General features: G+C 54.8%; 7 protein-coding genes across 7 annotated transcripts; 4 read left to right on the top strand and 3 right to left on the bottom strand.

Moving 5' to 3' along the window:
• Positions 1-1,439: 1,439 nt before the first annotated feature.
• Positions 1,440-2,567, bottom strand: CCOS01_10554 (uncharacterized protein; the record flags this gene model as incomplete). Its single annotated transcript, XM_060458709.1, has 1 exon — positions 1,440-2,567. The coding sequence occupies one exon, from the start codon at positions 2,565-2,567 to the stop codon at positions 1,440-1,442; it is 1,128 nt and encodes a 375-aa protein (XP_060310511.1).
• A 1,496-nt stretch (positions 2,568-4,063) lies between these two features.
• On the top strand, positions 4,064-6,457 carry CCOS01_10553 (ion channel protein; the record flags this gene model as incomplete). Its single annotated transcript, XM_060458708.1, has 2 exons — positions 4,064-4,365; positions 4,447-6,457. 2 exons carry the CDS (start codon positions 4,064-4,066, stop codon positions 6,455-6,457), a joined length of 2,313 nt encoding a protein of 770 aa, XP_060310510.1.
• A 747-nt stretch (positions 6,458-7,204) lies between these two features.
• CCOS01_10552 (general negative regulator of transcription subunit 4) lies at positions 7,205-12,884 on the bottom strand (the record flags this gene model as incomplete). The annotated part of the gene is made up of 7 exons (XM_060458707.1): positions 7,205-9,651; positions 9,930-9,965; positions 10,364-10,597; positions 10,664-12,432; positions 12,483-12,595; positions 12,671-12,737; positions 12,841-12,884. 7 exons carry the CDS (start codon positions 12,882-12,884, stop codon positions 7,205-7,207), a joined length of 4,710 nt encoding a protein of 1,569 aa, XP_060310509.1.
• Positions 12,885-13,523: 639 nt separating this feature from the next.
• CCOS01_10551 (NADH dehydrogenase) lies at positions 13,524-14,437 on the top strand (the record flags this gene model as incomplete). Its single annotated transcript, XM_060458706.1, has 2 exons — positions 13,524-13,875; positions 13,929-14,437. The coding sequence occupies 2 exons, from the start codon at positions 13,524-13,526 to the stop codon at positions 14,435-14,437; spliced, it is 861 nt and encodes a 286-aa protein (XP_060310508.1).
• An 891-nt stretch (positions 14,438-15,328) lies between these two features.
• Positions 15,329-15,616, top strand: CCOS01_10550 (uncharacterized protein; the record flags this gene model as incomplete). Its single annotated transcript, XM_060458705.1, has 1 exon — positions 15,329-15,616. The coding sequence occupies one exon, from the start codon at positions 15,329-15,331 to the stop codon at positions 15,614-15,616; it is 288 nt and encodes a 95-aa protein (XP_060310507.1).
• A 1,548-nt stretch (positions 15,617-17,164) lies between these two features.
• On the top strand, positions 17,165-19,651 carry CCOS01_10549 (uncharacterized protein; the record flags this gene model as incomplete). Its single annotated transcript, XM_060458704.1, has 1 exon — positions 17,165-19,651. The coding sequence occupies one exon, from the start codon at positions 17,165-17,167 to the stop codon at positions 19,649-19,651; it is 2,487 nt and encodes an 828-aa protein (XP_060310506.1).
• Positions 19,652-20,237: 586 nt separating this feature from the next.
• Positions 20,238-22,657, bottom strand: CCOS01_10548 (uncharacterized protein; the record flags this gene model as incomplete). Its single annotated transcript, XM_060458703.1, has 3 exons — positions 20,238-20,423; positions 20,944-21,323; positions 21,391-22,657. The coding sequence occupies 3 exons, from the start codon at positions 22,655-22,657 to the stop codon at positions 20,238-20,240; spliced, it is 1,833 nt and encodes a 610-aa protein (XP_060310505.1).
• Between the last annotated feature and the right edge of the window lie 382 nt (positions 22,658-23,039).

Raw genomic sequence — 23,039 nt, 5'->3', positions numbered from 1 at the left:
CATTAAGCAGGAGAAAGAGATTTTACTCTGAACTACTACAAGTTTTCTCCCTTGGTGAGTGGCGATCATCAGTTGACCCGGATTACCGATTTCTGCGCACAGGAAACAAAATTGGCGAGATGCTCAAACCAGAAACTGTAGTGAAGACTTATAGATAGTTGGTATGTTGAAGAATATTCGAGCATAGTGTACGCGAAAACTTGAGGTCTATGTCTGGCTGCAAATTTCCGGTGCTGGGTTGGAGAAGTGGTTCGGCCGTCTAGGGTACTGATATGAATCAGAAGGTTACCACCTACAAACGTTTGAGCCTTGGCTCTGTTGACTTGTTTTCTATTTTGACTAAAATCGATTCAATATACAGTACTGCTCTTGAACAACCACAATATAAGGCACACTTAGTTATCAAAAGTCGTAAGCCCCGACAAAGTTTTACGGGCCATCGGCTAGTGAGAAATTGCGCAAGTGTCTGCATCATAGTGAACGACGCAAAAGCTTGCGATTCTAGCGTCCCATGGATTCAGCCTCTGAGCTCAGCGGCATATCTCATCAAGGATGAGCGGTGTCTATGTCACTACCTAGGCTGCCATGGGACGAAGAGTTGAAGGCATTATACAAGGGCCGAGAGTGGTCGTTCGCGAGCGCCTACAGTTCCAACCCATACACCGAATATTCATGCTTTGAAGACAAGTGAGCTACTCGAGGCAGTATACTTAGTGGCGATTATTGTGAATGGCCTCCTTTTGTGATTTTGACACTCCTTTCCCTACCCCACTGACTCCAAAGTCTAATATCACGACCAAAACCCATTGTTACATGAAGCAAAGTCAAAGTACAATACAATAATCATATTCTACAACAGCAGATAAGAAATACGAAGTCCGAAAAAACTGCAAAAGATTGGTACACGCCCAATTTCGAGCGAGGCTCGAACTTGCGCGTCCCGCGAGGCAACCAGAGAGGGCCCGATCGGGATATTTGCTTTCCCTCAGCATGCTGAGGTGATACCACTAGACCAAGCGCACTTGATCTAGCGGTACCGCCTCATCTGGTGAAAGCAAAGCGAGTTGGAGCGCCTCATGAGGGTATGGACGGGAGATGGAAAAGACATCCGGGTGTGGAGCATGGAGGTGAGGCAGGTATGTGAACTTGCGCATAGCCTTGGGAAGAAAGGTATGCCAGTTCAATCCAAAACCTTCCTGCCATATAACCCGGTCGTCTATCTACCCAAGGTATATACAGCCCCAAATTGTGTGGATGGACCGGCTACTGAGAGCTCAGAGCCAACCCCCTGATGACCACGTCTTGCTACGGCACCATCAGCATGTCCCATGCCATGGCCGTAAAGAAGGTTCGAGACGAAAAGCCCATTGCGCCATGATAAGTTCTGATCGGTGCCCTTCAAAGGGGAGAAAAAGAATTGAGAGGAGAATTGATGGGTATCACAAACGTATCCTGACCTCCAACCACTCCGCAATGGCATCCTCCCCACGTTCACCAAGCTCAAGCCCCTCGTTCGCACCAACCTCGACGACAGTCACCCGCCTCTCAGCCTCGGCTTCCACGTCAAAGTCCTCGTCCCACTGCAGCCTCGCCTTAAACTCCAGCTTCTCCAAGCTCCGCCTCATCAACCCCGCCAGCTCCGTAGCCTGGGCTTCAAACGTGTGCCCTGCCACCTTCCGTCTCCTCGCCGTCCTAGAAGCGAGTTCTCCAGCCATGGAAGATGCCAAGCTGCTTTTCCTCGTCGTCGTCTTACGCCTCGTCACAGGTTCAGTCGGGGTATCATGGAGTAACAAAGCATGAGGCAGCTTGAGCGTCGACTTTCTCGGCGGGAACACAAGCGCACTCCGCCTCGGCGCTGCCATCATCAACCCTTCGGTAAAGCCAAGGATATCAGCCGGCTTCACGTCCGAGTTGACAGAGGAAAGCCGTTCCAATAACGACGACACGGCCTCTGCCCGTAGGAAGCTCGACGGCGCGTTCATGCCGGGCGTCTGGAAGAGGAGACTAGGGCTCACAAACGGGTCGAACAGGTCTACCGGTGAGCGAAACAGGTTCTCCATCTTCATCTGCAGCATATGCAGCGCCGACCCTTCCTCAGGCCGTGGCGGGAGTTTCTTGCTGCGCGCGGTGGCGGGCCTGTTGATCTTGTGGTCCGGGAGAAACATGGACCAGTTGTAGATGCCGTTCCAGGCGATCAGTCCACGGACGGCCATGCGGGCATGGTGATGGGACTCAGTCAGGGCTAGAGAGGTGGCCATGCTGGCGCCGGCGTAGGAGCTGTATACGTATACGTCGCGGCGGGAGTTGGTGCCGGAGGGTAGGAGGTTTTCTGTGATCCAGGTGTAGCCGGCGAGGACGTCGTGTAAGGGAGTGGGCCATGTGAGAGGCGTGGTGAAGTTGAAGTCGAGTTCTGGGTCGTGTTCGGCTTCCGGTGGGGTGGAGACCGGAGACTCGGACCGGGACGGGGACCATCGGTAGTTGATGACGGCCGTTGGGTACGGCATGAGGAAGTGGGGGATGGGGGTCAGGTATCCCGGGGTTGGTGAGAAGGGCGGGATGTACACCATCAAAGGAGTTGCGGCGGGATGACGGTTCACATTGTGAAGACTGATGTTTGCGTTAAAAGAGAAGTCATGACCTGGTGGGATGGAGTGAGAGATACTCTACTGTGATGCCCCCTGAGGAGCGACAAGGCACATCGACGGACTCGATGTCAGGCCTGTCAAGATGGAAACATCTTCGTTGAAAGACATGAGTTGGGCGCAGACGAGACGACAGCCAAGGTGCCGGCCATCTTCTCATCGTCTATGAATATGAGACAATAGCAGGACGAGCTACTGAAATACTCATGTTCAGTTGGTCGCTCACTCATTCACTCACTCATACACTCATACTGATGTGAGTACCTTGGATGTAAGTGTATGATTTTGAGTGAGTAAGTTATCCGAGTAAACAACCAACTGCAATTCTCCAGACGCGTTTTTTTCTCACTAAGTTGTAAAGGGACCACCCTCGGACCAACCAGCGGCCATTCCGTCTCCTCCGCACCACCATCATCTCCCATTTCTCCAGCCTTCGTGTTTGCACCGCCGCAAACTGTCCCCCACACGTCACCTCTGCTAAGCTTCGAGTTCTTGGTCAAGGGTCCCCTTCGACTCCCACTTTGTTGCAGTAGCGTCGACGTCGTACTACTGTGTCCTGGCACCACCTGAGAATTTGACCCCAAGCGCCGGAGCAACCACCGCTGAAATGGAGCCAAGGGATCGCTGTTTCGGGAGAGATCATGAGCTCTCTCCTACTGCAGGCATGGGTGACCTGATCTGTCTGATGATTGACACCAATCTGTTGGCGACATGCGACCCGGGGGGCATATTGCATGCCAAGCGAAGAAAGATATATATAAGTTCGAATGCCAAGGACGAATGGTGCAAACGGTCACGGCGTAACTGGCGGCCAAATATTTCTTCAAAGACAGAAGATCGCCGAATCTCGCGAGGGAAGCACACACTCGAGAATCTGAGATGGTCAGACAGAGATCATCCGGCCGTTTACAATCTAAACTAGGCCACGCAACAAAACGCCCGTCCGTTGCGTTCCTCGCTACGTATTGGAGCACATTTTTTGACATGTCTCAGTTATCTGATCAGTAGACGCGAAGAGGAAGAAAAACGGGAGGAAAAACAAGGCGCGAGTGCACACCCTCTTCGGCATCCCCCAAACAGACGTCATCGCGAAGTGCCTTCATCCCCCTCCGTCTGGGGCACCCCGGCTAGCACGGATACCGGTAGTACTTTCAGGAGTCTAGACTCCCGACTCTATGGATCCTCAACCTCGATGAGAAAAAGGAGATTTCGAGAATTCCCCTCTTCTTCAACTTAGTTACTAACTACGGCCAAGAATTGTCAAGATAATCGTTCACAAGACTCTAGCGTCGTGTTCTTGAGAAATCTTACCTAGGTAGCTTGCAGCAGCCGGGAATGCCTTCACCTTCGGCGGATCCACCACACCGCACCCGCTCATCTGCCCCGCGCGGCTCGCCGCTCGATCCAACCTCGACGCCGCCATGAACGACGCCGACCTGGGTGATAACATTGACGAGCGCATCGGCCAGCTCGAGCAGTCAAAGAACCCCCGCAGCAGCGAGAAGCGCTTTGCCAACGATGTCGCACATCTCGACCCGAGCCGGTGGTGGTTCGCCTCCTCCGCATTTCCCATGATCGCCGGCACCCTCGGCCCCGTTGCCTCGGCGTTCAGTATTTGTGCCCTCGTCCGGCCTTGGCGACAGCACTACCCGCCCGGTACCGACATCACCACCGCCGCTTTTGAGCCGGATCCGAAATGGTCAGACCCCCGTCTCATCCAGACGTTCGTGTTATTCACGATTCCTCACACTCCTCATGTGTGAGCCATCCGTCAACACTGACACGAGGCTAACGATGTTTGCAGGCTCATCATCGTCAACGCCATCCAGCTGGCGATAGCAATCATCTCAAACGTCTTCCTCCTCCTCAACATGGCCCGCCGCGTTCGCTTCTCCCTGGCCCAACCCATCACCATCGTGGGCTGGTACATGTCCGCCATCTGCCTTATCGCTCTCAACGCCACCGCCGCGGGGCCTCTCGTCATCGAGCCCGCCGAGGAGTACATCTTCTCACAGGCCTTCTACTACGGCATGTTCGCCGCCATCCTCTACTTCCTCACAGCCTCCCTCATGGTTGTCACCGTCTACGGCGCCGCCACCAGTCACTACGCAAAGGACTTCCAGCTCACCACCGCCCAGCGCACCCTCATGCTCCAGACCATCCTCTTCCTCTGCTACCTGCTCGTTGGCGCCCTGGTCTTCTCTACCATTGAGAGCTGGTCCTACCTCGACGCCGTCTACTGGGCCCAGGTCACCCTCTTCACCGTCGGTTTTGGCGACTTTGCCGCCGCATCCCCCCTCGGCCGCGCCCTCCTCATCCCCTACGCCCTTGTCGGCGTCATTTCCCTGGGTCTCGTCATCGGCTCCATCCGGAGCCTCGTCCTCGAGCGCGGCCGCCGCAGGCTCGATGCCCGCATGGTCGAGAAGAAGCGCCGCCAGCTCATCCGCACAATGACGCGCAAGGGCAAAGACGAGATCCTGAAGCCCATCCACCCAGATACCAACGACACCTCCGCCTCGGCCGCCTCGTCTCCCTCTCTACCCGGCACGGAGCTCGCGCGCCGCGAGGAAGAATTCAACCTCATGCGCAAGATCCAGCACCAAGCCTCGACCCGCCGCCGCTGGATGGCCATGTCCGTCTCCTTCTCCTCCTGGCTCGTCCTCTGGCTCGTCGGCGCAAAAGTCTTTCAGGAGTGCGAGCGCCCTTACCAGAACTGGTCCTATTTCGAGGGCTTCTACTTTGCCTTTGTCACTCTCACGACGATCGGTTACGGCGACCGCACCCCCGTCTCCAACTCAGGTAAAGCTTTCTTCGTCTTCTGGTCCCTCCTCGCCCTGCCCACCATGACGGTCATGATCTCCAACGCCGGCGACACCGTCGTCAAGGCCGTCCGCGACGCTACCCTCGAGCTCGGCAACATCACCATCCTCCCCGGCGAACGCGGCTTCCGCAAGGATCTTATGTCCGTCCTCCACCGCCTCACCTGCGGCTTCCTCTTCCAACCCACCGACGAGGATTCCGATGAAGACTCGGATGGCGAAGACGACGCGCTCCCGCCGGGCTTCCTCTCCAACGCCCACCGCATACGTCGGGAAGAAAACGACGACGACGATAACGACGAAGAAAGCGACGAGACAGAAGCCTACTCCACCGTCCTAGACCGCGAAACCTCCCGCGCCCCTCCACCATTCTCGCCAGAACCAAAAGACTCCCAAGCCCGTCCATCACCCCGTGACCGCCAAACCACCACTACAAACAACAACACCACCACGACCCGCCGCCGCCGCCCCTTCTCCCGCGTCCGAGACCCCACCTCCGCCCTCCCAGCCTCCCGCGCAGACTACCACTTTCTCCTCATTTCCGAAATCGCCGCCGTCCGCCGACACGCCAAAGAGAAGCCCGCGCGGCGATATACCTTTGCCGAGTGGGCGTGGTACCTCAAACTCATAGGCGAAGACGAATCCAGCTCCGCCACGCACCGCAAGGCGCGCCCGCACATCCACTCCAAGAAGAAGGCGAAAAAGGCAGCCAAGAAACGACGGCGGAACGGGGTTGTCGATGAGGAAAACGCAGAGCACACGGAGGCGGAGTGCCCCGACGAGGATAAGTGGTCCTGGGTCGGCTCGCAGTCGCCGCTGATGGGCAGCCAGGAGGAGTGCGAGTGGATCCTGGAGAAGCTTACCGAGAAGCTGCGAGACGAGCTTGACGTTGTCCGCGGCGAGGAGCTCGAGAGGAAGAGTACGGTGGATCGGGAGCGGGATCTGGCTGATGAGAGAAAGGGGAGGGATGAGGTTGATGAGTTGTTGAGGTCGTGATACCCCCTTTCTGAATTGTCATTTGTATTGCGATTTTCCCCACGTATGTAATCTTGAGACACACTTTGACCGGTTCAGATATTTCATCACACTTAGTGCTCATACATGATAGGATAGCTACGTTTTCATGATCTACATAACATACAACATACATACATAGAAGAGGTAGCATAATTTCAAAACCTTGAGCATCATCCACATCAGATTCATGTCAAGCAAAAGCAACTTAATCCACAAAACCACGGGTCACACAGGCCATACACACAAAGAATAACCTTGATATCTCATAGCGAGAAGGGGGGGTATCGGTATCATTAAGTTTTATCCATCCCCACGTGAGGGTGCAGAAGCCTCCAACCGTGGGAAAGGTTATCTGGTATGCCAGTAGTCCTAGGGCATTGCCTTTCTCAAGAATACAAATATACATACACTACCGCTACACGTATCCGAACATGCAGCAAAAAAACATGCTCATATCAAAACGCTTTCTCCAAACGCTTTTGAAAGGAACATCCAACAAACCCCCTCCTCTGTCTGTCCAGAAGGTATTCTTCTCCACTTTCATCTTGTTAACGATATTGTTCTCCTATTCAAGAAGAAAAAGACGCTTCACCATCTCATTCCACTTCCATCAGCGCCAGAAAGCAAATCCACCACGGTCCTGACCATGCCAACCCCCAGCACCAGGGTCTGCACGGCAACAGCCACAACGACTCGCTTCACGAGATCTAAAAGACTCACGGCTAGTCATCTACTGCCCAGCAGAAGCCTCCGGTTGCGCTTCATAGCCTGATTCAGCCCCTTCTCGAGCTTCTCCGTCTCCTTGCGCGCAATACCCAGCGCCGACTCGGCGTCCTCGACACTCATGAGCGACATGGCATTGAGTGGTGTGCCAGGCAACTTAGGGTGCACAGCCCCAGTTCTCTGCTGGGCGTCCACCTGTGCGGCGGCGGCCGCCATGGTGGAAGGGGAGGCGTCGGTGACGAAGCCCTCGCTACCCTGCTGGTGCTGTGGCGAGTCCAGACCGCCAAATGGTGTCTCGTCTTCGGGAATGTCCTTGCCTGAGCCACCGCTCTCGGCGGAGTAGATGCCTGCGCCCGCTGCTGCGTCGTGTCCATAAATGTACGGGGCGAGAGAGTTTAGGCTGGCGGCGGCTGTTTCTCGTGCAGATAAGGCGTCCTTGGCACCAGGCGCAGATTTCCAGCTGCCCGGGAACAGGTTGGTGTTACCCAAGTTGAGTCGCGGGAGAACAAACTGGTTGATGTAGCTGATGGCCTCTTCACGCTGAATCTTATTCACAGGGTCATCGGAGAACATCTTTTGTGCGTTGGGCGAGGGTGGAAAGTAGGATGGGGGCCCGTTGGGTACCGCTCTGCCTTTGATCAGGGAGAAGCCACCCGGACGGGCCTGATGACGAGGCGCAACAAAGCTGTCGGGCTGGTCACTACCAACTGCTACAGACTTCTGAAGCGCAAGATATCTGCCTTCTTCCTCTTCGGTGAGATTTCTCAGGCAATCCCCGTTGGGCGTAATGAGTACACGCTGACCTTCCATGATCTTGCGCACCGGCTGACCAGTAAGTAGGATAGCATGGTCTGCCTCGGACACCATATTCTTGGTCGTAGCCGTAGGAGGCGGGTTGTTGCTCAGGGTCGCAGCGGAAGGCCTGTCAAAGCGAGAGTGAGCGTCGAGGAAAGGCTTGAGGAGGGCAAGTAGTTCCGCGGTGGGAACCTCGCCCGCTTCATGCAGGGCATGGTAGACAACTTCAGGAAAGGTATTCGGGTTGTCGGCAATATCCTGAGACTCCTCTGGCACAGCAACAGCTGTGGGTACAGGAGGCGGTGGTGTTGGCGTTGAAGGTGTTCCTTCCTTACTCTTGCCCTTCTCCTCCGCTGCCTTGGCCATCTTGGCGGCTTGCTTAGCAGCCTTGCCCTTGGGAGGAGGTAGATCCACCACCGTTCTCTCGACGATAGGTTTGGGAGGCGGAGTTGGCTCCTTGGGAGGAGGGGGCGGGGTGGCGACACGCTCGACGGGCTTCTTGACTGGTGTGGGGGCCGATGTGACCGGCTTTTCCTTCTTCTGCTTCTTCTTGCGTCCGAGGATGGGAGCCTGCTCTTCGGTTTCCACGACTTTGGGCGCAACAGTAATGGAAGCGGACTGCTCCTTGTGCGCCTCCTTTCGCTGCTTGCGCTGCTGGCTCTTTGTTGTGTTGCGGACAGGTGCAGTTCCCACTCTGGTAGGGGGTGGTGAGCTGGTACGAGAAGCAGACACAGATGCGGAGACGATAGAGGCGCTATCGCTAATGATTTCGCTAGCCGGTGTTCCAGGACGTCCAGAGGCGGAAGAAACAGCCCTTGCCGCCGCAGAAAATGCGGCACCTGATGGTAGAGCTGGCGGCACTTCGGCTTTGGGTGTCGGTACAACTCGCAAAGTCTTGGGCGCTGCTCTCGCGATAGGTGATGCTACACTGGCAGTCGTTGGTGTTGGCAAGGCTGGGAAGGCCGAGACGTCAGATTGCTCCGTGGTGGTGGTCTCTGGTTGCTTTGGCTGAGCTGCACTGGTAGCGGCGGCAATGTTCAAGATACCCGGTACGGGCTTCTCCGTGGCCTTTGTAGTTTTGGGCGCTTCAACAGCCAGCACGGGGGATGGACCTGAAGCCGGCGTCGCAGCCTCTGCCGGTTGGGGCTTCTTGATGCTCGCTGGGGCGATCTTTGGAGTTGCAGCTGCTGACTTCGCTGGGGTCGCAGGCCGTGGGACGTTTCCAAGTGCTGGGAAATCCTCTTCCTGCAACTGCAATACAGACTTCCCCTTGGAGGGAGATGCTTGAGAGGCAATGTCCTTTGATAGCCCACTCTCAACAGCCAAGGCTTTGATGTTCTTCTTGGCTTCTGTCCCACCGGCTTTCTTGCGAGAAGCCTGATCTGGTGTGCCAGTCCGCACGATATTAGCCATAGTAGGGACTGCTGGCTTGGGAGCCGAGGGCGTCAGTGGCGTGACTGGTATTACGGGGATTGGTGCTTGTCGTGGAGCCGGCGATGCGGTTCTTTGTGGAGGGCCGAGACCAGGTGGAGGGGTCGGAGCTGCTGGTCGTGATAGTCCGCCCAGGGTACCGACATAGCTCGGCAAGGGGTCGTCAGAGACTAATTTGTCTACCGATAGAGTGGCCTCATCGTCGAGCGAAAAGAGATCGTCATCTAGGGAACCAGTTAGCCAAGGGGTTCCCTAGAAGTGGTGTTTTCCTTAAAGACAAGTAAGGAAAAGAAGAGACAATAAAGCATGGTAGCAGCACGAGAGACAACAGTTTATATACATGGACAAATGTTTACAGGAACAAGACAAGTCACGGCTGCCATCATCGTCTTCCATGATGATTTGCGAGGACAAACGAGCGGTAAGTATGAGCAACGTGCTATATTGGTCCTTGTGCCACCCCCATCCTCATAACGGGAGGATGGTCTGCGAGTTAACGTACATTGAGGCGACTGGAAGACGATGATGGCTTGCCTGACTGACGTGACCCCATTAACCATGACGACGTGCGGTCCCAAATGAAAAAAGAGGTATAATGCCGAGACGAAGTGTAGGTGTCGGTCCTTGCTTGCCCAGAAGAAAACGTGAAGCGACGCCAAATGCAACCCTTTGCCACTCTCCCCTGAGCAGCCCTGATGTTTTCCGCAATGCTCGCTGAATCAATGCGCGTGTAATGTGCGGTGCGCTCTCGGTCCCTTTGAAGAGCGGTCGTCCGCCTGTGATATGCCGCGACGCCCTCCCCCTCATGATACATGAAGTGTAAAACAAAACCCGTAAACGACCAACACCGACACCTCATCTATCGCGTTGTCTCTCGAGGCTACCAGCCTGCGCCTGGGAAACGCGTATTGTACATCATGTTCGGGTTGTACCCACCTTGGCTCTGTCCACCGAACAGTCCCTGTCCGACTCCGGCATTGCTCTGCGACTGGTGTTGCATTCTCGCTTGCAGGATACTCGGGTCCGCAAGATCAACTAGACCACCTCCTCCAGAGGAGGAAGTGTTAGCATGTCTGTGCTTCTTCCCCTTCTTCTTCTGCTTGGGACCGAAGTCTTGGAATGCTCCAGGCTGGTTACCGTAGAGCGACGCCAGGAGGCCCGAAGCAGGAGCTGGGGTGGAGGAGGTAGAGGATGGGTACTGATTAGAGAAAGAAGATAACATGTACTCACGCTTACCAGCATCATGACCCTGTCCATTGGTTCCCCGACCCCGAATCAACGTCTGGAGAAGCTCGGCGGAATCCTTGGAAGTCGCACCGAAGGCGCCACCGAACTGGCCCTGTCCAAACATGTTTGGCGGAGTTCCTGTCGACTTGAGACCTGGAGGAGGTCCGGGCATGGAGGATGCATAATACTGGCTGCCTGGCTGCGAGTGGAAAGCGGAAGGCATCATGGCCGTCTGCTGGGCCATGATTCTTGGGTTGGCGGCAACCTTGACTGAAGCTGAAGTGCCGGCGGTGTCATTAGCAAAGCTGAACCTAGATCCTTGTCTGTTGTGGCCGCCACCTTGTTGCTGAACCGCAGATGGCTGCGCAGTTGGGATCCCAGGAGGCAAGTGATCGCCGAAGCCGCTCTGAGATCGAACGAAGAGCTGTTGTTGAGGCGTCATGGATCGGCTGCCACCAACAGAACTAGCAGAGACGGAAGCTTGACCAAATCCAGAGCCAAGTGCGGGACCGAAAGGGCCGTCGTTGTTGTTGCGCTGGATGGGAGGCTGAGTGCCGGGTCTACGCTGCTCGAAGACGACGTCGCGCGCAACATCTCGGTCTTCGGGCTCGCCACCGAGCGCCAGACTGCCCCCAGTCTCCGGCTCGCCTTCCGAGGCCTCTTGAGGTTCGGATTGTTGCTCCTGGTCCACGCCGAGGCGCGACTCCTCTTCTTCGCGCATGGCTCTTCTCTTCTCGCCTCCGCGGGTGTCGAACATGGGAGGGTAAATGGTCTCGATCTGGTTCGTATCCGGCGCATTGTATGAGAAAGGGCAGCCCTGCATAGCCTTGAGCAGCTGTCTAAGAAGATTCTCCGGAAGGCTGTTGGACTTTCGGTTGTCAGCAGGAGCAGTCGGCTTCGGGGCCTTGGTCTCGGTCGGAGGTGCGGGGGTTTCCTTTCTCGAGGGGGTCTCGTCGATGGCCTCGGGTACTGCCTCGGTGGTGACGGGGAGGGCTGTCGAGATTGCAGGGCTTGAAGCGGCGCCACTAGTGGCGTGGCTTCCCCTGCGGCTGCGCTGAGGATTTCTTGCCCAGTTGGCAGAGGCAGGCAGAGCTGGTCCGTCGCCGCCATTCTCGGAGCCGTCCTTGCTTGACGATCGTGCCATGGGTTGAGAAGCGGGAGCCGCAGGCGGTGCGGTATTCTGTTGTCGAGAAGCGGTGCGAGATGGTCCGCCACCGCTGCTCGAGGAACCACCCCCAGGGAGGGGCCGCTGAGAGCTTATGCTATTCATCGAGGATAGATCCTGTCTAGTGTAGCTGTCCTCCTCGTCACCCAGCTCATGCAAGAACATGCACTGCCTGTTGGTGCACTGCTCATGCCGCAGCCAGGCCGAGCAGTACTTGGTGGTACCGAGCTGGGCTCTGAGAACGCGGTCGCCATTCTGAGAACCGTTGACAGCTTGGATGCAACGTTGGGCGTCTTCCTTCTTCTCGAAAGTCACATAAATTCCGAGAGATTGGTGTTGGCCGTCCTGGCTCTTCCGACTACTAATCGAGATTTTCAGGATGTTGCCGTATTGACCGAAGAATTCGGGCTTGCGAAGTGTCTTGAGTAGTTCGTCCTCTCGCACTGTAGGTGTCAGACCGGTCACGTAAACCAGGTTCTTCTGAACGACCCGGACGCCGATGAGGTTTTTGCGGTTTTCCTTCTCAACCTCGCGCTTCTGAACCTCCTTCTGCTTTTGTTCCACAGCTCGCTTCTTCTGGTTCTTCTGGATGTTTGCTCGGAACTCGGCGACCCTAGTGTTTGTCAGTGTGGCGTCGACCAAGGTGGTAGGAGGGGTACGCACTCTTCCGTAGTGACAACCTTCCACTGGATTGTCTTCTCGTCGTAAGGTCTTCGGCATGCAGGACACAGGCCGTTCATGTTGTTTTTGATATTGTTGAAGCAGAACTGGCACACCTATGAAACTGTTAGAGGTCGAGGTTCTTCGTCCGAGGCAGGAACGATGGAACATGGAAGTCGCTGTCGCCGTACCTGGTAGCCGCAAGGGCATGGTCGGAAATTCCGATCTGAGAGGTCGAACTCCTCGATACATAACGGGCTGTAGTGGAGAGAGTCAGTTCACGATGCCCAACACCTCAAGGTCTCACGCATGGGTTGCACGCAAGCAAGATGCGCGCGAGGTCAGAAATAAGGTATCATACCATGTATCATCCTCCTCGTCGATGAATGTGTCTTGGGGTGCCATGGCGACGATCTGTGGCAGTAGGTATATTTCGTGGGGTTGCGGGAAGGTTGGGTTTCGATTTGTGAGTGGAGGTGGTTAGGAGAGGGAAGTTGTTCAATACCAGACAGAGGTGAAGCCAAAGCCTTTCTCGGATGGGTCGTCTGCTGCACTAGAGCGTGGTGCCTTAGGTAAGATGGACCCACTGGTTGCCGTCACGTGCTGGACGCCGATGACAAGCCAATCAAGGGACCGAGAATATTGCAAGTCAGCAGAATTTAGATCCACCCCTCCCAGTCGCTTGGGCAATCGTGAAGGAAAGAACGCTCCTGAGTAACGGCAGGTGCGGTTGCTTGGATTTTTGAAAGGAAATCACAAATTTCAAGAAGGTGCTCAATATTGGCAATTGTATTTTACCCAAAACTTTGAGTCCTATTGAATTTGCTGCAAAGTTTTCAATCGTCAAGACACAGAGGTTGTGAGCACCTCGTCCAGCCAGTTTGCCGGCACCTTCAGGTCCGCATCGAGTGTCAAAAGTACCACCCTGGGGGTGGACCTACCGCCGGTTAGCTTCTTTCAATCCCCAAGCATCGCGAATGCACAGCATCATCAATCAACTTCCCCAGAGGCAACAAGCCCCCCAGCACTGCAACAATCGCAACAATGGCAACGAAGCTCTATCGTAGTAGAGCTCTGGCGGGCTTGCGCAACTGCCGCCCCAGCGAGATCCGATCTTTCTCAACCTCAATCCCTCAATTGGCCGGCTTCCCGACCGGCTATCCCAAGGATGCCGAAAACCTGAGGAAGTCTCCTCGCGAGCACATTGGCACCCTCAAGGCTCCTCTCATCAACCCTGCCGACAAGTACGGCTCCAAGGCCGATAACCTCCACAAATACGGCTCTTGGATCATGGGCTGCTTGCCCAAGTACGTCCAGCAGATCTCCGTCTGGAAGGACGAGCTCACCATCTACGTCTCTCCCTCGGGAATCATTCCCGTCTTCACCTTCCTCAAGTGTAAGTGTCAATTGATCCACGATATAGCGTCACTCTCATCTAACAATACGTAGACAACACTTCGGCCGAGTACACCCAGATTAGCGACATCACTGCCGTCGACTACCCGACCAGAGACCAGCGATTCGAGGTCATCTACAACCTTCTCAGTGTCCGCCACAACTCGCGCATCCGCGTCAAGACCTACGCCGACGAGGCGTCCCCCGTTCCCAGTGTCACTTCCCTCTTCGATGGAGCCAACTGGTACGAGCGTGAGGTCTACGATCTTTTCGGCGTCTTCTTCGCCGACCACCCCGATCTGCGCAGAATCATGACCGACTACGGTTTCGAGGGTCACCCCCTGCGAAAGGACTTCCCTCTTACTGGCTACACTGAGGTCAGATACGACGAGGAGAAGAAGCGCATCGTGACCGAGCCCCTTGAGCTTACCCAGGCCTTCCGCAACTTCGAGGGCGGCTCAAGTGCCTGGGAGGGAGTTGGACCTGGCACGGACAGACGCCCCGACACCTTCAAGCTGCCTACGCCGAAGCCAGAGGAGAAGAAGGAGGAGCCGAAGAAATAGATCAGAAGATTCTGACGTGTATATAACTGACTCTAGAATCTTCTTTGTTGTACAACCATTCTGCGTCCCATTATTTACTTGAACCTTATGTGGCTGCACTGAAATGCTGGTGAGGAGCGTGGGCCTTGCTGGCTCTGCGCCAGTGACTAGAACGCCTCCCGAAATTTTAACGGTTTTCGAGTCCCATGGTCCTGGAGAAGTCTCAGAAAACGGACTAAAAGCCTTGATTCAAAAGGGACCCAATTTCGAGCATAAGACTGATCTTCCAAGGTCGACCAATTTGGACTTGGTACTGACTGTGTCACCCTCTTCCGCCTACGTTACGTTGGCTGTAAACCAGTGCTCAGAACGCGTCTTCGACCGAAATGGCATCGAGTATGTTTTCAGGTTACAGTGAAGCATGATCAGGTGCCTAATTCACGATTTCAAACCCAATCCAGCGAGGGAAGTCCAGAGTGAGCCATGATGTGACTACGTGCGTAAGTAAAGGACATGGCTACTTGTTGTCGAGGAGGTTATAAGGGAAAGTATCATGGCTCGATACCAGCACTTTTAACGGCTTGTTGCCTTGAACCGCGAGGGTACCAGACATGTCCCATGGTAACGGAGAAACCCCCCGAGTGCCACCCAAACTATCAACCCAAACTATCAACCCAACTTCTAAGGCCAACCCAGTGTTGCACCTGACGTTGGTTGTATTTCATTTCCTCATCATATATAAGGGCAACTGGTCTGCTACAAAGTCGTCAATGGTCCCTGGTTCCTACGTCCTCGTCACTCATCTCAGACTCAATATCTCTGCTCATCACCTGTCACTGAATACTCCGAAGACATCACGCTCTCCATACCAACTACTTCTCTCCTCAAACTTCACTCCACACTACAGCCAGGATGTTTGTATTTGCCGTTTCCAGGTCCCAGCTCTTGTCTGCGGACATGCTGGAGGAGTTGAGATACAAGGCCAAGATGCAATACCACCAAGCCCATGTCCTCGACCTCGCATCTTGCGACGTTGATCTTGAGGACCATATCAATGGCTACATTGAGGGATACTGCAAGCAGCAGACCTGCGCTACTACATCATCGTCTTCAGTCTCTCTCGCCTCAAACGACACTTCCACGAAGTCCAAGTCTAGGCTGAGGCGCTTTCTTCACCGTATCACCGGGAAGAAGCTCTAGATGAACAGTCTGCTCTCTCTCAGAGCCACCAAACAAGTCACACGTACACAACGACGGCCTGCTCTTAGTACAGTCAACGGGCCTCACAATCTCTTCAATTCGTTGAAGAGCTGTGAGATGGGTTCTCAAGGACTCACAAAGGGTCGATGTCATGCCCATAGGATCTTGAACTCTGAGACACGACATTGACCCTAAGGAAGGGATTCACATCCTCTAAACAACAGAAGACCTTCCCGCTCGAAGCATACTCTACCATGTCTCGGAGGCTCATGAACAATATCCGACAGAGAAAATACCAATCTCGACAATCGTCACCTCAAAGAAGCCAAGTCGGCCATCTCCTCCGATCATCAACACTCGAGTGCCAAGGCATCAGTGTGTCCGGAGCAAGAGCCTAACGGCCGAAAGAGCCCGGCACTTCTGTCAGCTCCATTGCGTCGTCGACCTCCCTTGAATTCGCGGGAAGGAATCTTTCTCACGCCGGGTGGTATTCATCAAGAACATCTTCAAGGAGCAAGTCATGTGTTGGAAACACTTGGAGCACTTCTACCACAACTGGCACTACTGCTTCCACTACTACTGCTGGTATAGACATCAGCAGGGCATAGCCTTTCGGCCGGCATGAAGCTCAACAAGCGTATGATGAACTGCGTATATCTGAGTACTGAGGACAGAAGGAATTGGCGAGGCCCACCGATTCCTCCGAAGTATAAGCAGGTAGATGAGCTGTTTGAATTGCCCCATGCCGCCTTATAATCTCACCTCTTTCCACCAACGTTCAAACAACTACAACCACCACTGCTACAACTGCTGTCACCATTACTACAGTGAACAGACCATTAGAACGGCTATCGAGTGGGCTTTTGGGTATGGATAGATAGTAGTCTTCGCGATCATGCAGCGGTACAACTGCAAGCTTGACCCTGATCAGACCTCAGCGACGATCAAGGCTGCTGTCACGCAGTCCACCCAACCTAAGGCTGGTATTATCAACGCGAATAACCAGCTTGCTTGAGTGGGTTCTGAGAGATACAGGAGGCTTGATTAACCGTAACTGTTCATACTGTAATGAAATGATTTCAAACGATTCAATTGCGTGCTTGATTGTGGATCACACAAATTGAAGTTTCATGAGATAGCTTACCTTATCTACCTTGCCTTACGTTCAGTATGTGCCTTGCGCATGTTCAGAATTGTAAGTTGAATGAGTTGAGTGAAAGGCCAATAGGAGAGAGGAACAGAGACTATATAATGCAGTTACCCAGCAAAAGGAGGCACTATCTAGCACCCACGTATTTCCCCGCCGCCCCGTTACATGCATGTGATGTCACCACGTCCCACACGCCACTACACGCGTAAATCAATCCCACACTCGAGTACGCGACGCGCCCTTTGGACTGAACGAGGTCTAGTCTCCGAGGAATTGCGCTGACACTCTGCCTTTGCGTCTGAGTCAACGTTGCACACAATTGCTGATATCAACGATCTGCGCGCTCTGGAAGCGATCAAGCTCAAGCCTTGCGGTGACGGTTTACACCATTATCCAAGATGCCACCACAAACTCGCTCCAGCGGCCGGACTCCCGCCGCCGCCAATCCATCTCCCGATCGAGTCTATAAGTCTAGCAAGCCGGCAAAGCAGGCAAAGTTTCCGCATCGACGAACTGAAGTTCGAACGTATAGCGCTCGTAAACCAACCGCTCGAATTGCCAACCACCAGCAAAAAACCTTGACCCAGATGTTTGAGACCACGCGCTCGTCGCCCTTGCGCCTTGATCTATCCGACGAAGAGGAGGAGGCCAAGCCTAGGAAGAGAAGGAGAAAGACCATGGGAGACGAACCGACGCCAAGCTCATCCTTTCACACGCAAACGTTGACGCAGATGTCGCGAAGATCATCCGAGAAATCCACGGCAGAAGAGGAAGAGGAGGAGGACGTATGGCAATTCCAGCCCTCGGAGGATGAGGTCGAAAAGGACCAACCGGTGCTGCCCTCCGGCAACGACAAGGAGAACCAAGTGCCTGGCAAGAAGCAGTCGAGCAAACCGCCCAGCAGGACACCCTCCGTCGTTCCGCAGACGCCAACAAATAAACGCGTTATTTATGAGATTCCATCGTCTATAGGCAGCCCGCTTACCCCGATGCTGGCTAGGTACAGCCCGGCGCCAAAAAGGTCTCCCTTGAAAGACAAGTCCACAAACACAATGTCACCGATCCCGAAGCCCACAGCATCCGTCAAACGGCCACGAACTCTGACAGTCCAGGATTCTTATGCGACGACCGGTAGCCAGAGCTCGAGCCAAATAGTATCTCCCAGCAAAATGCCACTGCAGCCCACCAAAAATGTTCGCTTCATCACGCCCCATCCTACAGCCAGTCTAGCTCCCATGGAAGAAGATGAGGAAGTGGAGGGAGAGCGTGAAGTCAGCCCATCCCCTCGCAGGCCACAAAGGTCACCTCTGGTCGAGATTGCAGATTCTGAGGATGAATTCGATGATCTTGAAATCCTGGATGAGGAAGCTGAGGGGTACGAGGCCGTCGGCGAAGACACACAATTTCAGATGGACCAGGTTCTTGCTTCATCCGAGGAGGAAGTAGCATCCAAAGAAGCGTCTCCTGCGGAGGAAGGCGACTCTGATAAGGAAAACGTCGCCCCAGCCGCCAAAGAGGATGATGACGAAGAGGATGAGGAGGACGCGACAGTGGTTCTATCGAAGCCGTTTGTGTTTCCCAAATTGTCGCGCGATGATTCGGACCGTAGAGAGACCGTGGAGGTCATCACGTCTTCACCAGAGCCTACACACGACAGTGGCTCCAGTGTTCTTAAGACAGCGAGCAGGGAAACCAACGACGAGTCCGTCTCTCAGACGACGCCCACACCGAGTCAGAAAACTCCCAAGGCTAAAGGAAAGGCGGCTGTCGAGACACCAAAGACACCAAAGACCCCTTACACCCAAGGACTAGAGAGCCAGCGGCTACCCTACAGCGTCATTCACGGCATGGGGCGACAGGGCGATCGGACCGACATCTTTATTTCCATACATCCCGAGCACATGGAGGCTATTGTTGCCGGCGAGAAGAACCACGAATTCCGCAATTACAGAATCCCCCACACTGTCACCCGCATGTGGCTTTACGTCACGAAGCCTGTTGCGGAACTGCGGTACATGGCCTGCTTCAGTGAGGCCAAATCGCCTGGTGAGATTGATGAGGACGGGGTCGGCAACGCGGAGTTCAATCAGAACAATGGTTCCAAGTTTGCGTATCATCTAAAGAAGGTCTTCCAGCTAAATGATCCAATGTCTTTACGGGAAATGATGGACCTGGATTGGCTTCACGGACCACCGCAAAAGTACAACTACGTGCCGCCCGCCGTCGTCGGACAGTTGATGGCCAACCTGCGTTGCTGTGTTGTCGGTAAAGACGGAGAAGAGGAAGATGATATCGTGTCGGAACCCGAGATCGGCAGGAGGGAGTTTTTGCCGGCAGCCGGAGGTCCTTCAGAGGAGCAGACGGTCTCCCAGGAGCTCGCCGAGCAACTCCGAAGCGACATTGAGCACTCCACCCAGCACCACTCCTCCGACGCCGACCTGCTGGTACCGTCAAGCCAGACCCCAACCAGGAACCGCGGCGGTCGCGGCGCTCGAAAGTTCGGCACAGAGCTTCCCCAATTCACCAAGCCAGCTCTGCCCCCGACGCCCCTCAGCCGCCCGCCCAATCCAACGCCGCGGCGGGCGGTCCGGCCCTCGCAGGCGACGACGGCAAGTCAGGCGTCGAGCCCCTCCCAGTCGCCCGTTAAGTTCAGGTCTGCGCCGCGGCGGCCGACGCGCTCGAACAACAACTCGAGCCTGCCCATCTTTGTGGACGACGAGGACGAGGACGATAGTCCCGTCCACCTGCCGCCGGGGACGTTCCAGATGGATTCCTCGCAATTGCTGTCCAAGAGCCAGATGCTGCCTGAAAGTCTGCTACGTGATGACGGCGGTGACGAGGACGATATCATTGTGTTTGATTCAGATCAGGATGATGAGCTGTAGGAGCTCGGTTTCGATTTGCCTTTTGAGGTGTTTGCTACTCGATTGTAATTGGAGGGGGGGTGTTGGCGATGTTATTGGTATTATTATTTTCAAGCGTTGGAGTTTGGATTGGCCTCGGCCGGCTCACAAGGGTTTGGGAAATGGGCAACAAAGAATGGACACAGTGGCTGGGCTAGGCAGGTATGCAACGGTTATTATCGAGAACATGATTATTGCTTCGCTATTAGTGGTAGAATTGAACCCGCTTGACGTTTTGCTCGAATCAATCTCTGAACTACTACTCCATGAGTTCCTCTTACATGATTACCTTGCCTTGCTGCCAGAGTCCAACCGAGATCGAAAAGGATTACTCGCTTTTCTATTAGTAAACCTGCTAGCGAACTGTAGTAAAAGCTTCCGGAGTTGGCACAGTGAAAGCGGGCGCGCCGAGGGTTAACACTAGGGCTATAGATACCGTATTCTACGAGGTTACGGACATCTGGGTTAATATCTTCAGAACAGGTCTACTGTTATTGTTATAGTTATAGTAAGAGTATTAGGGGGAGGGGGAGGTGTTATAGTTGATATAGCCGGATGTAAGAGGTGTTTAAGTTACGAAAAGGCCCTTAGATCCCAAAAGCAACTCCCCATCCCCCTCGTCTTCTCTTTGATCCTCACTATCGTCCTCCTCGTCCTCCTCCTTAGCTTCCTCCGCGTCTTTATTTTCCTCGTTCTCTTTCTCTTCCTCCTTCTCTTCCTCCTCCTCCTCTTTCTTTATTACCTTCTCTCTAGCCTTTTTATAACGTTAGGAACGTATACTTATTCGAATACGGCTTTGGGCTTGCTTAGAAGATACGGATTAAAGAAGTACCTCTATAATAACTAGGGACGCGATCCCGTCAACGTATTCATCTTATATACGACAACACACCACTGCCGAAGCCTATATATACCCCCTCAACCCCGTTCCAGTCACTAGCCAGACGGCGCCCGTCTAGGTCGACGGGTCAGGTCAAACTGGCTAGGTGGTGGAGTGGTTCATGGTCAACAATCAATAATCTACACCAACCAGCCTACTCGACAACAGGCTTAGCGAGAGTACCCGAGTTCGAATCCCAGCATGAGCACCAAGAGATGTAGCCACACCGGTGGTGAACTCTTTTTGCATTTCTCTTTGTATTAATCAGAGGTTGATTTCATGGTGATTAATGACAGATCCATCAGATGTCCCCTACCTCTCTCTGTTCATCCATCCCTCATCCCAACCTAACCTGTCGCCACATCCTCAAGCACTCCTGCAAATCCCCACTTACCGACCCCTCCGCCGCACCGCCGACGTCACGAATAACAGCAACTAACACACTCGCGAGCGCAAACATCTCAAGCGCCTTCGGTCCCTCTCTCAGCGCCTCGAGGTCCGACTTGCGCATCCCGCCGTTGTCGGCCCAGGCCTTCCACGCGTCGAGGGTGGCGCAGAGGGCTGAGGTGAAGGCGCCGTCGAGGAGCATGCGGTGCAAGACGCCCGCGGCGACGGAGCGGAGGGTAATGATGTCGTCTGTTGGTAAGTGGCCTTGTTGTTGGAGCCAGGGGAGGGTGTGTGTTGCCACGAGGGCGGCGTCCCATTTGGGGGATTGGATTGCTTCGTGGGCGCGGGTTTCGCGGCGCCGGGCGTCGAGGCGCATTCTGTCTCGTACTGCGGGTTTTCGATGTTAGTCCAGTACCTTTCCGTAAGGTAGATGGGAGGAAACGGGAAAGCCTACCGTCGTCCATGTGCTGATCAGACTCCTTGCGCATGCGCTCCCGTACAGCCTGCTCCCTCCGCACCGGATCCATCTGCTGCTCAGCCGCGATGGCATTCATCTGATCCCGCATCCGCCGGTGCAAGAGATCGAGGTTGTCCCGCGTGTCGTTGTGCGAGCTCGCCCACTCGGGCGTCTGGGTTCCGTCGACGACGCCCAGGACCTCGAGCACGCCGCAGGGGACGGAGGAGCCCCGCGCAAAGGCGAGGACGTCGTCCGGGATGCGGTAGTTCCACAGGATAGTCGCGCTCGAGGTGCCGTAGGCCGTGGCGGCGCTGGCGAACCACGTGCCGGCCGTGTGGCCTGGCCGGATGCGGACGTGCTCGATGTAGAGGCTCGTCGAGGGGTGGTCGGCGTCTTCTGGGATGGCGCTTATGAGGCCGTGGGAGGAGATTTTGCAGGCGATTGGGTTTTGGGCGTTGGATTTTGTGGCGCGAGATATGCTGGCGACGGAGGATGACGGGGATATCGTCTTCTTCTTGATGCTTCCGCTGTTCGTTTCTGGTTCTGCGTTGACGTCGTCGTTGTCACTCTTCTCATGATCCTGCTCAATGGTCGTGGCTGCTGGACTAGGGAGGGGTACGAGCCGGACCCAGTACGGGGGCAGAGATTCATGGCTCCTCGTGGTCCAGTGTGAGGACCAATTTACAGACAGCGAAAGATGACCGTCAGAGTCGTTCAGAGGCGCAATGGTGAGGGCATTATGCTGTCCATCAGGACTCTGCATCAGGGTACAGCCGACGGGAGTCCACAGCCCTGTGCTTCTGAGCAGCCTCCATCCGTGAGCATCGGGCACGGCGCCAAGATCCAGGAGGTAGCTGATCAGCTCGTCAAAAGTGACATCGACCTGCGGTTGCCGCAGCTGGTCTGCGTACTCGACCCTCTGCGTCTTGAGGCCGATGGTGTTGGTGCGCCAGTTGAAGGTCGTCCAAGTGCCGCCCGGGATGGAGGAAGGGTGGCGGGCGAGGGACCAGTACTCGTCGCGGTGATCGAAGCGGTCCCAGGGCGTGACAGCGTAGCGGGGGAGGTCGACCTCGATGACGCGATTCACGACGTCGGAGCGAGTGAGAGCTGTTAGGCGGGCATGACGGAGCATGCGCCTGATTCGAGATCGCGCGGCAAGTGTCGCAATGGTGTTGTAGAGGATTGGAAGGACACCGAGCACGGCTAGAGGAACACCAATATAGGTGATGATGTCTGTAGGTGTTGTACCCGAGTCGGAGGACATTGCCTTGAGGAGGAAACCCCGTATTCTGAAGCCTTTGGACTATGAGACAGAACGAAAAGATATCTCAATACAATTGAGATATGAAGGCAAGCAATGGCTGCCTTGTCAAACACTACAAACGTGAATATCTTTTTGTAAAGGGGATGATGCTATGGTGTCTCTGTGAATAAAGCCATTGGGAACTACCCCTTACCGACAGCCTTCAGCCGCATGGTTTTGGGAAGTTGTTGGCGATGGCTAATCACCAACCTTGCCTGTTTAGTCCTAAGTCGTGCCGTGTGCCTGTCGTCCACGCAGCCATTGTCTACAAGTGCCGGAGACTTGGGGCTTGGGGTTTCTTTATGAGAGCCACATCGTATAGCTCGTCTGATGAAGGCTGTGA

The sequence above is a fragment of the Colletotrichum costaricense genome (genome assembly GCF_030867565.1).
Source record: "Colletotrichum costaricense strain IMI 309622 chromosome Unknown Scaffold_11.1, whole genome shotgun sequence".
Taxonomy (NCBI): Eukaryota; Fungi; Ascomycota; class Sordariomycetes; order Glomerellales; family Glomerellaceae; genus Colletotrichum; species Colletotrichum costaricense.
The sequence above is the reverse complement of the archived record's forward strand: the minus strand, read 5'-3'. Positions and strand labels throughout refer to the sequence as shown.